The sequence below is a fragment of the Mastigoproctus giganteus genome, chromosome 7 (assembly GCF_048544385.1).
Source record: "Mastigoproctus giganteus isolate SK-2022 chromosome 7, ASM4854438v1, whole genome shotgun sequence".
Lineage (NCBI taxonomy): Eukaryota > Metazoa > Arthropoda > Arachnida > Uropygi > Thelyphonidae > Mastigoproctus > Mastigoproctus giganteus.
Genome location: NC_143581.1, coordinates 90570234 through 90583441, shown reverse-complemented (window position 1 = coordinate 90583441; position 13208 = coordinate 90570234). Strand labels below are relative to the sequence as shown.

Genomic DNA, 13208 nt, shown 5'->3' with positions numbered 1-13208 from the left:
GCCTTGGAGATTGCCCCTGTGTTGCCTGCTGCACAGGAGTGAGCTCTGCGTTGAGTTGGACAGTGGAGAGCTTGATGGTACCTCTAATTTCTTCGAGGGCATCTACCCTACACCTCAAATTCTTATAGACGCCCATCAGAACCCCGAGTTGGAGCCTAATTTCTTGGCACTCTAGCACCTAGCACACACAAAGACATTCTCGTTGGTTAGATCATGTCCTGTTCCTGAAATGTCCACAAACATTTCACATTTCGCACATTTTTTGACACTGTGATGCGTTGGAGAATCGGCCTTTTGTTTCTCCCCTGAGCCACACCACTCCTGCTACTCTGTAATCTTTACTTCGCCGATCAAGTCTGGGTCATGATTTCCGTTTAAATGCAGTTTAATTAACAATGAAATTTGATAAGATTAATAAATTTAATTGATTAATTGATAATACTATACTAAGCTAGCAGGTTCTTAATACAGTGTTACATATTACACTATCTAGTTTTACCTTACACTATCAGTTCGAGATATACATTATGCTATTTTGTATCGATCTATACAATGGTGGCAAGTTCAACAATAATGGTGAGTCGTAAATTACAAAAATTACGATGTTGCTGAATTTTGCAAAAGTTTCTCTTAAATAGGTTTGCAATTTTTTCTGGCTCAATAATGCCATGACCTTTCGAGCTCATTATCAGCATAGGGGCTGTTGACTATTTGCCTGAAATTTGTCTAATCTTATTCCAGATGCTTCTAGTGTCTGTAATTTTGCTAGCAAAAGATATACAGGATTCTGCCATATATAACGTGCCTTTGCTCTGGCTTTCTAATATTCTATGAGATTGGTAGCAGTGGAGAACTTTCTGAATTACCAAGCGTATTTTTCTTCTTTCTTTGCTCTAATGCAGTGTTTCTCAAACTTTTCGTTGTTGTAGCACACTTTTAAAGATGCTAAAATTTTGTGGCACACTACAGTCACTATTATACTCATATATATTATATATATATAATATATATTTATAATACTATATATATATATACACACACATACACATGTATATACACACACATATATATATTCACAAACTAAGTTATTTCTGTTTGGTATATTTAATAATACACTTATTTGTTTTAAATGCTTTCAGTGTTCTTTTCTGAACATACATGAATTGCATGAAATTTAAAAGAACCTACATGAAATTTAAAAGAAAATATGTAAAAAATTAACATATTTAAATATAAAAACAAACAAATATACAATTATAACATTTTAATCAGTGAGACGGTTGGGTTTGATGGAAGCACGCAGTTTTTTTATGAGGATTTATTGTGGATAGATTTACTCTCAGCTCTTCTACCTATTTTAGTCTCTCTTTCTCTACTTAATCTAGTTTAAAGTGGAAAACTCTGTTTTGCAGTAGGAAGTGGAAAATGACAATAAAATTCTAATTGCCTTTTCCGAAATTCTTGAATATTCATTTTAAATTTCGCAAATATTTTAATTTGCTAATATTAGTGCTATTAAAGTGAATTTCCAGCGACTGGTCACTACAGATCTCAACCAATTGTTCTTCCTCTTGCAGATTAAGTTCTAACATCAGAAGGTTTCTTGTTGCGAGTAGGTCTCTTACCCACAAATCTTTTTTTTTGGTATCAAGGGATGGAAAGTAATGCTCAATTTGTCTTTAACAGTTCTAATGTTTTGCTTATTACATTAATTAATTTAGTTTCATTCGTTTTGGCAGTCAAGGGAAACATTTCTAAGCTGCACGAATAAATCTGCTAGAAAAGCTAATTTACAGCACCAAATTTCATCACTTAAATAATTACAATTTTGATTGCTCCAGTGAAAAATTTATAAGCATTTCTTCACGAAACTTGTCCATACACATAAGTACATTTCCTTTTGATAGCCACCCAATCTCAGTATGCATCATTAAAGAGAAATGATCAGACTCCAGTTCCTCATAATTTTCCAAAAATATGTATTTCTTGTGGTCTAGTTCTGATATAATTGACCATTTTAACCGCTTGATCAAGTACAAGTTTTAAATCGGGTACAACTGTCTCAGATACTAGAACTTCTCTGTGTCTAAAACAGTGTGTTGTAATAATATTTGAATTGTGTCGTTTTACTAAGTTTACAAATCCCTTTTAGCACCGACATTACAAATGTCAACACGACTTCCATAATATACCACACTTTTCCAAATAATTATTCATTACTTTGAAAATATCTTGGCCAGTTGTTCTTTCATTGAGTTCGTCGCAACAACAACATAAAAACGTCGGGTTTATCATTTTGATAAACCTGACAAATTGGGCTTTCCCGCTAATATCTGTAGAATTGCAAGTAGTATCTACTTGCAATGCAAACAGTTGCCAGTTATTAATATTTTGAACAACTTGTTCTTCAATATCATCAGATATTTCTTTTATATGCCTGCTAATTGTGCTGTTCGAAAGTGGCACAGTCATTCTTTTATCAGCTTCCTCTCCCAATATACTTTTCATGATTACCTGACATACTGATAAAATCAGATCTTCTGCAATCAGGTGAGATTTCTCTTTTTTTGCCACCAGTTCGGCTACTAAATAGCTGGCTTCTTGCGCTTTATCAGATATTTTAGCCATATTATAAAATTCTGTACTTTCTTTTCTAGTAGAGGCCTGCAGTCTTAAAATACTCCACAGTTTTGGACGATAAATTCTCAGGATGTTTCACAGAAAAATGAAGCTGCAATTTACTCAGCACCATTGATTCATTCGACAATTTTAAACCACATGCCACACAAAGGTTGAGTACCAGCATATGAAAATTCCATCCCCAAATAATCATCGCCATATTTACGATAGTATGTTTTCTTCTTTTTGGTTGTTGATGGTTGCTCATTTTTGTTTTTGTCATTTTCTTCAAGCTCGTTATCAATTTGTCCCTTCTGATTTCCTTTCACTAAAAATTTATCCATCGCTAATCATTTCTAAAAAAAATTAAAGTTGTTTCTAGACTGTACTATTACAGTTAATTTAAACCTGTTCTATACGAATTAACTGAATATGACGTTTTAGAGATATAAAAGCACAAAAAGTACTTTTAAAACACAAAGGAAATTTCTTACTACGCTGCTTACAAGTTGTGCTTATACAACTGCAGGGCGCCTGGGAGAGACCCTCAAGTGATAAGAATTGCCGAATAAAGGTGAACAGATCTAGTACTAGGGATCAAAATGTGACATCACATTGACTGCTGGAAGGAGCTGGAATCAGTGCAGCGTATATAAACAATTTTTTTATTTGAATTAATTTTTATTATAAAACTCGGATTTATTAATTTTTTTTTATTTGCATTTTCTGCAGCACACCTGAAGCATCTTGCGGCACACAAGTTGAGAAACACTGCTCTAATGCCTTCATTCCACCACTGTTTATGTTTATAGCACTGACTGTTTGTCTTTGGCACTGCAATATTTGCTGCAGAGATTATCCTTTGTGACAGCACTATTAATATCAGAACATATTATGGCTTGCTCATCTAAAGAGCAGCACATTGGTATTTTTCCCATTTTGCTTTGCAAAATTTCCATTTTTTTCCACTCTTATACAGTGGCAGACAAAAAAACTGCATTACTTGTGAATTTTGCAAATAATGTGTTTTGTGATGCATTGTGGGTTGCAGAAATGTTCAAAATGCATTTGTTAGATGGGATATATATCTTTGTGAATGAAATCCAATAAAAACACTCCACCTGATATACCTAATTGCCATAAATATATTCCCAAAGGGTAAAATGCATAATGGAAATATGAGAAATCATGCAAATGGCAATTTGTATGATTTCTTTCACGTGAAATTTGCATTTAACCAAACATACATTTTATTGCATTTACATGAACAAACTGAAATGACAAGTTAATGTAATAGTATTATGTACTGTAAATCAGAAAAATAAGTCCAATATTTTGTTGTTCCTCCTCGAGCTGAAATTACAGCTTTGAAACAATCTGGCATAGAGTTAATTAACTTCTGGATATATGGTTGCCCACTTTCATGATACACCTTACAATGCTCTTCTGCATCTGAATTTTACTTGTTGGCTTCTTCTGAGCATTAGACAACATTATGTACCAGCAATTTTCAATAGGATTCAAATCTGGACCAGGCCAGTCCAACACTGTAATGTCAGTATTTCTGAGGTATGACTGCACTTTAAGGGAGAAAAACGAGGGAAAACATTGGTGTAAGTATGTTTTAAGCCTTGTGAGACAAGAAGACAAACTCATAATTAAATCTAAATAGCATAAAACTTACAAATTTTGATGTGTGGCAAGGTGCTGAGTAGTGTTTAAAAATGCAGTTTTGGACTTCTTTGTGGTGATCCCTAATAACGGGTTTCAGGCACTCCTCCAAGATAGCAGTGTAGGTTTCTGGCAGGGGACTTGAGTCGGTGTTATGCAGTCAGGATGGTATGCCTCCAATTTTCGTCTTCTGACATATCGCTTCCCATCCGAGTCATACAGGTTAAATTCCAATTCATCAGAAAAGACAACAGTGTCCCATTGCTCTTTTGTCCGTGAAATGTGTTTTAGCTCAAGAAAGTTGCTTCTTCCTCGTTTCTTGGGTCAACAAAGGCTTTTTTTTGGGCCGACAGGCATGCAGACCACATTCCAAAAACTGTCTTTGGACAGTTCATGCACTTGTTTCAACACCAGAGGCCATCTCAAAGTCCAGTTTTAGATCAGGAGCAGTAGCATGGTGATTAAGAAGGCATAGCCATTTCAGATATCAATCTTGGGAAGGCGTAGTTACTCTCTTACGGCCTGATCCAGGTCTTCTCTTCAAATCACTGGTTTCAAGCTTTAATTTCAGCACTCGAGATACTGTTGACAGGTGTATGATTAGGTGTGCCAGCCTATTTTATCAGCGATAGCACGTATAGAAAAACCCTTCCTGGGACAGAGCAACAGCTACACTTTTTTTTCTTGCTGTCAATTGAACATATGGAGCCATGCTTACACATCTGCAAAACAGGATACTAATGAGCATGTATACCTTTCCAATACTGTATTTATAGAAACGGCTGATGCATTACCTTGCAATTACTGTCTGATGCAATAGAAGCGTTATCTGATGCAATACCTTTGCTTTGCGACAAAAAAATGACTGTAATCAAACAATATCTTATACCTTTCACTACAAATGTTACTTTTTTAAAGGTGATGTAGTTTTTTTTTTGTCCACTGCTGTAGTTTGCAGTAAACCATTTGTTAATACAGTGGTTTTCAACCGGGGTGCCACAACAACATTCCAGGGGTATCACATAATTTGGGTTTAAGTTACTTAAACTTATTTTTTTAAAAATGTATATGTTTCTTTCATTATAAAAAGGTGTACAGTGTCTTTATTTTGTGGTAATCTATAATTGATGTTTAATTTGTACCTCTATATATTTTTTAATATTATATATATATATATATACACACACACACAGAGAGAGAGAGAGAGAGAGAGAGAGAGAGAGAGAGAGAGAGAGAGAGAGAAAATCAGATCTACCTGGCAGAAAATTGAGTAGGTTGCCTCAAAATAAAATAAATGACTTAGGGGTGCCGTTATTAAAAAAAAGGTTGAAAACCACTGTATTAATAGGTGACAAACACTGAATAACGATCACTGTTATAGGGATTCTTGAATTATCTGTATCAATCAAGAATAGGAAAAAGAGCAGGGGAAACAGATGGCGAGATCGATTTCAGAAGTAGTCCCTGTGGGCAAATGAATACATGTGTTTAAGAGTTTTAAGTTCTTGCTGTATAAATGGAGAGAACCTCAGAGGATGGTGCCCACTGAAGTCCCACATCAAGCAGAATGGAGTGGGTAATTGGTTAACTAAATCTTCAGTCTTTACACATGTATGATTAGGTGTGAAACTATTGTAAAGGTAATTCCAATAATACTGCATATTGTAACTGCTTCAAGGGGTGTTTGCAGCTGAATATTCTCATTGTTGGGGTAATGGTATTTGCTTTCACTCTCTAAGGATTACTATTTCCTCTCAGGTTTCTGTCCTTGCCACAGGAAGACAGGAGCAGTGTCACTTAGTGACCAAGCAGCTAGAGAGGTTAGTTTGTTAGTAAAGAAATTAAAAATATATTAAGAAAAGAAAGGTGATTTCCTTACTGAGTTCTTACTTGAAATTTTTTAAGTATAGAACCACTTACAATGAACTGAAGAGAGAATGGCACTAGAAATAAAACGGAACTAAATCACTCAGAAAAATCATTCTATATGTAGCTCAAGAAAATTGCTTGGCCCTCTGGGTTGCCTATTATTTATTGTGAACCATAATGCTAATACTTACTCTGGCATCTTGGACAGTTCTCCCTACTGGTAGTATGAATTCTGTGAATAGTGGCTGTATCACAGAGACAAATTAATAAAACAGCAGTTTAAGAAAAACACAAGCAAACTTGCCTTGGCTAATCCAGAGTCCCAGTCTTAAATCAACTGAATGCCTCTCTGGAATTCTCTTAAGCAGAATTTGAGAATAAGATTGAGTCACTCAACTTCTGGAATAAGTTAGAGAAAATTTTACTCTAAATTTACTTAGACAATGGCTAATTAGTATTAGCCACTGTCCACATAAACAGTAAATTTAGAGTAAAATTTTGCTTCAGGCATAGATGATATAAAATATTACTGTTCATGAGTTGGCAAAAACCTTTGTCATCAAGATAAAGCAGTAGTTACCACCACTTTAAGAGGTGAATGGGACAAAATCCGACTTTTACTTCTGCTGAAGCATGCAGCAAAGTACACAAATGACTAATATGTATACATTGTATATGATGCTTGGACATGTACAAAGGTAACCAACCTTAGCATACAAAGTTTGTTAGTCTGATAAAAAGGTTGACAGAGTGATTAATAACAGTAATCAAGGTACACTACTGCAACAAGATCTAGAAAAATTAGGCAGATGGGCTGAGAAATGGCAGTTAAAGTTCAATATTCACAAATGAGAGGTACTGCATTTGTCAATGTTAAATGGGTAGCAGTAATCCCAAATGAATTTACAACAGTGTGGTACTACACTCAGGGAAGTGGAAAATGAAAAATACCTGAGGTTAATTGGGCAGTTGGATATGAAGTTCTCTGAGTAATGCAGACAGGCTGCCAGGACAGCTCATGGGGTTTTGTCAATGATATATAGGAATTTTTCTAGCAGGGATAAGGAGATGATTATCTCATTGTACAAGACAATGGTTAGGCTGCATCTTGAGTACTATGTACAGGTCTGGAGGCCCCGTTTTAAGAAGGATGTAGATCTGCAGGTGCAGAGAAGGGCAATGAGAATGGTGAAGGGTAGTTGTCTTACCAAGAAAGACTTCAGCTGTACCAACTGCAGCATCTGGAGACTAGGCACCTGTGAGGTGATCTAATTGAGGTGTTTAAGGATTTGGGTGAATGGGCAAGGTCAATGCTGATTGCATTCTTCTTATCAGTCTACACATGTGAGGGGACATAAATTCAAACTGAGGAAGGATGGTTGCATGAGAAATGTGCAGAGGTTTGCATTCAGCTAGTGGGTAGTTTGAACAATTTCAAGGAAGAACTGAACAAATTATTGGAGGAAATGGGCAGGCAATGTGGGAAGTGTTTTTTTTTTTTTTTTTTTGGCTGATGTTTTATGAGCTTTCTTTCTAGCATTATATGCCATTACTAGTACTAACATGGCAATATCCATGGCAATAAGCAATCGGAATTCCAAAAAATTTGGTCCTTGAGGTTGTCACAGACATTCTCTCAGATATGACAGACAAGCTGTACTTGCTACCTGGGAGTCTAAAATGCTGATGGAACTGATATTCAGGTGACACTCAAGTCAAGTGGATCCAATTTCAGCAAAATCCGGGCGGTCTGTGAAAGCCAAATCCTCTGCTTACACCTTCACGATAGTGGGACTGTTAGTATTCCTGGGCATAACTCCCATGCACAAGCACACTGTGGGTGACCAGCCAGATGTGAACCAACATAAGCAGGGGTCGAGGTGTGGCACCCACACCAAATGGACGAATGCTGCCCCTCTGTGTTACCAGGCAATACTAGGTGGTAGATGACTCTCATCAACTGGTGCAATACCACCACTTTGCTTATTGGAGGCTTGAAATGGTGGAAGCCATGTTTAGTCTCCACAGCTCAGTTCCAGTCAACCCTTCCATCATGTAGTATGACTGATGACTTTTGAGGTTATGATGATCATCATGGTGAGAACCAATCTTCCTTACATTTCGAGGCTCTAAAATAGTATTCACAGGCCGGCCGCTAGTTAGTACACCAGACCGAACCTATTGGTAACTCTTTAGGAGGCTTCTGGATCAGCTAGTGTATAATCTTGGTACTTCTACTCTGCCAGACAGTGACTGGAGGGAGTACAAGTTGAGTGTATGCAGGGGGCATTGCCGAGGCCACGTTATGTCAAGGATCTGAGTATATTCTTACCATGTGTACGCCATATCCAAAAATTTCATTACTTCATACAGAATGTCCCCCCCCCACTTTTTCTTACTATTGAATACACCATGAATTGTCAAACTAATAGAGTAAGCGTATCTGCAAAAAGATCTAAACCTAACAAACAATTCCTAGTTCATTTCACAAATATACGTGGTCTCAATTCTAATCTCAACGATGTCCATTTCCACTTGCAGTCTGCCAAACGCCACATACTTTATCTGAAAAATCTCAGTTATCGGTTGATTCAACTACTGCTCATCTCACTTGCCCAAATTATTCGCTGTATAAAACTTTTCCCCTCAAAGGTGGTACCTTGTGCATATGTCTGTTCCTTTATTCCCTGTCAGAGACTTGGTAATTTGGAATCTCCTCTTTTCAATCATCTCTGGCTTAGAATCTCTCTCTACCTCATTCTGTCAAATTCATCTGTTGTTTCTACCGTTCTCCCAACTCCACTAATCAGTTGGAGCTCTTTGACTTCCTCTCTTTGCAACTTGACTTTCTCCAGTTCAACTTTCCTAACAGTGAGGTAATTTTAATGTATACAACTCCAGCTGGCTTCCGTTTTCTAGTCACATCAACCCAGCTGGTCGAGATGCTGAGGCTTTTGCAATTGATAATGATGCATTCTAGCAGCAAATGCCACTGGGCATTCAGCCAAAGTACAATGATTTAGGCTTAATCATTAGATCAAGGTGATATGCTAATAGTCCGGGTGTTGTTGAATACAGGTAGCTTTGTCTTGCTGTTTGTTTGAGGAGAGTTAATGACTACAAGCATATCAATAGGTTACTTGATGGGGCCTTTGACATTGGAAAGTAAACAGAGCATGACTCCTTGTCTTTGGGGGGGGGGGGGGAGTTTAAAAAGAAAAAAAATAAACATATTTGTTAAATTGTGCGATACTAGTGTACTAAAGGTTAAGCGAAACTGTCTCTACTTAACGTAACTTCAGTGGTTGCACAAAAGGGGTAGAGCAGAAGAGTCTGATTATTTGCGTTCTTAGAATAAAAGCTGCATCACTTTTTTTTTTTTTTTTTAACCCGAAACATGTAAACCTATGAACAAGCTACTGACCCATTTAATGCTTGTCAAAAATACAATAATACCTTTTCACTGATTGCTCATTTACCTACAAGAACACGGGACAATCCTAACCATACAGCCAACACGCTTGATCTTTTCTCACAAACAATCCTTCTAAGTACACGATCGAAGTGAATGGTCATTTAGGCACCTCAGATCACAACTTGGTGATTGTTTCTTCTCCAATGGAACCTTTATCTCATGTCTCTTCCTAACCTCGTGTTGTTTGGCATTACAAGAATGCAAAATGGGATAACCTGCAAGATTTCTTTTCCTTGGTCGGATTACTGTTTCACAACTTCTGATGTCAACGTTTGCTCATATCGTGTCAGTGAAATTATTTTTGTAGCAATGGAATCCTTTATCCCACACTCCACTTTAAAATCTCTTCCTTTATCTACACCTTGGTTTTCCAATAAATGTGCTAAGGCTGTTCAAGAGAAGAATGTTGCATATCATAATTGGCTTGTTTCCAATTCTTCAGGTTCATTTTCTGCCTACACACCAAAGCTCGCAACAATTGTAAAGCAGTTATTAATCAGTCCAAACTAGAATTTGAACAGGCTAAGAGTAGAAAACTTGCTTCCTGCCCTAATGGTAACCGAGCATTCTGGTCTCTTGCCAAAGCTATTGGCCACAACTTTTGCCCATCTCTGCTCTCACCTCTGTGAAAACCAGATGGTTCTGTTGTCACTTCAGCCAAGGATAAAGCTGACCTGCTAGCATCCCATTTTTCTTCCAACTCATGTAATTAATGATCTTGGTAAAACACCTCCCACCACTCCCAACACGCTCCATTCAATGCCTCCTGTGGTCTTCCATCAAAAGGATATCAGAAGGATTTTGATGAATCTCGATGCTAAGAAAGCCCAAGGTCCCGATGATATTTCTCCACTTGTTCTCAAAACCTGTGCTCCTGAACTTACTCCTGTTCTTTGCCGCCTTTTTTCACTTTCTTATTCCAAAGGTGTTTTTCCTTCTGCTTGGAAATTTGCTCATATCCAGCCAGTTCCTAAAAAGAGTGACAAATCCTTCCCATCCAATTACAATTCCATTGCAATTACTCTTTCTAAAGTAATGGAGAAATCAATTAACCGTCAACTCTTAAACTACCTAGAAACCTTCCGTCTGATCAACAATCGCCAGTATAAATTCCTTCAGTGTCGATCCACTGGTGATATTCTGTCCTATGTTAACCATTTACGGATAAATTCACCAGAAATGTTCGGTGAAACACGAGCAGTTGCTCTTGACATCTCAAAGGCTTTCGATCGTGTTTGGCATAAAGGTCTAAACAAGCTTCCATCTTATGGTTTGTCATCTGTTTTTTGTAATTGGTTACCCAGTTTTCTCTCTGATCACTCACTGAAGGTGATGGTAGATGGCTCTCTGTCTTCTAACTTCTGCACTAATGCTGGTGTCCCCCAAGGTTCAGTTCTTTCCCCCACTCTTTTCCTCTCATATAATAATAACCTTCTTCTATTGACTGGAAATCCTACCTATAGTTCTGCCGATGACAGTACATTGCATTCCACTTTCCATTTGAGAAACCTTGCCTGCTCAATCGGCTTCAACTTCTCGAATATCCGCTACCAATTCCTTAAATGCCGATCTCCAGGTAATTCTCCAGTGGGATAAAGACAACTTAGTTGATTTCAATCCTTCTAAAACTCAGGCTTGTCTTTTATCTTGCAAAAAGGATTCTTCTACTCCTATGCTTATCTTTGGTGACACTCCGATTTCTAGACAAGATGATATATCTCTTTTGGGGATTACCCTGACTTCTAATCTGTCTTTGCACAAGCACTTTACAAATATTGCTTCCTCTGCATCTAAAAAACTTGGTTTTCTCTTTTGCTCTCGGCATTACTTTTCTTCCAAACAGCTGTTCACTCTGTACAAATCGCGAATCTGCCCTACCATGGAATATTGTTCCCACATCTGGGGCGGTGCCCCCAAAACCTCTCCCAGGATTCTAGATTCCATTCAGAAGAGGGCAGTTAGGTTAATTAATGACTCATCTCTAACAGAGTCTCTCCATTTGCTGTCTAATAGATGTACTGTTTCTGCTGCATGCCTTTTCTACAGATACTTCCATAGGCACTGTTCTTCTGATTTGGCTTCTACAATTCCCACTCTCTCTTTCAAAACACTCCGAACACGTGCCGCCACAAGCCAACATCCATATACTGTCCAACTTCAAACTCACAGAACCAACTTTTCATCTTCCTCGTTTATTCATTAAACTGCTTTTTTCTGGATCAACCTTCCTGCATACGTATTTCCGGAAAATTACAGTCTGCAGAAGTTCAAGTCTAATGTAAACAAATATCTTCTTTCGTCTTCTCAACGTTCAATCCAAGCATGTTACTAAGTACTATAGGTTCTAATACCTCTCATGTTTGGGGTTTTCATAAAAAAAAAAAAAAAAAAGCAGCTTTTCCATCTGTGACGGTGCAAAATTTTGTCAGACATTAAATAAAATGAATCAGATGCAGGCCTTTTTTCCCCCCTTTCTATTTTTTAGAAATAACAGAGTGCACGTGCACATACAATTGCATGCATGTTGCTATACGTAATATTTGTGGATACTAAACATTCGATGTTTCACTTTGTACTGAAATAAAAATAAAAAGTAAAAAATTTGCACAAAACACCATATTAGACAACCTGCATAGTCTTATGTTTATTCAAATTTCTGATTGACGACTGCAACTAATGCATGTTAATCACTTTTAACTATACTGATCACAGACTTTAGAGATATTTAAAACAAAAACTACAATTATATGACTTCAGCACTGTAAACAGAATTCTAAATCAATAGCTCTCAAACCTTGTCTCAGAGTGTCATATGTGAATTTAGACAGGGGGGGAGGGGGGAAGTAAAGCAATAAAAAGTGCAATGCACTTTTATAATTCTATACAAGGTGTATCATTAAGAATGGCTGAAGTAGAATACTGTTCACTGAAACCAATAGCATATCTATAAGAACATTTTTATGCCAAAGTTAAAAAAACTGCGAAACAGTGATCTAGGATATTCAACATTTAAAAAATGTTTTTAATTTTAATATTTTAAAAACATTTACTTTCATGTCAATGGGATCCCTCAGATAAAAAGCCTGAACAGCAGCTGACAATAATGATGGTTTGTGCTTCAAAAGAACAACTATTGCAGCAGGAACATAACAGTGAGCCCTATGCTGAAGTGTTTTTATTTGTTGTGGATAGCTGTTTTTGGAAAACAATTAGGAAGCATGATTAAATTCAGAATGTTGTTTGCACACTGTCCTACCAAATTATTAGAGAAAAAAAAAATTATCTGCATGATGCCGTTTGCGGGTTATCACACCTCATTCTCTGCATTTTCTGTATGGAATTCGTGGAATTCCAAATTTTAACCTGTATGATAATGGATGGCAGGAACCACCTAGTACAATAAAAAATAAATAAATAAAAAAATTCCAATATCAGCATATATTCCTGTCACTGATAAATAAAATAGCCCACAATTTGCTGGGTCACATGAAATGAGAAATCTATAACAAGGGTTATAGTATCTCAGTGGAGCCATGAAAAGTGAACCACTAAAAAAGCATGGTAACATCAGTAG

At 36.9% G+C, this 13208-nt stretch overlaps 1 protein-coding gene across 2 annotated transcripts in view; it reads right to left on the bottom strand.

The window, feature by feature from the left end:
* ecd (ecdysoneless cell cycle regulator) overlaps positions 1-13208 on the bottom strand; it is a 152480-nt gene that overhangs the window by 92465 nt on the left and 46807 nt on the right. For both annotated transcript variants that reach the window (XM_090377004.1, XM_090377005.1), the window contains exon 5: positions 12685-12826. In XM_090377004.1, coding sequence (XP_090233130.1) covers positions 12685-12826 — 142 coding nt within the window. The remainder of the gene's footprint in view (positions 1-12684; positions 12827-13208) is intronic.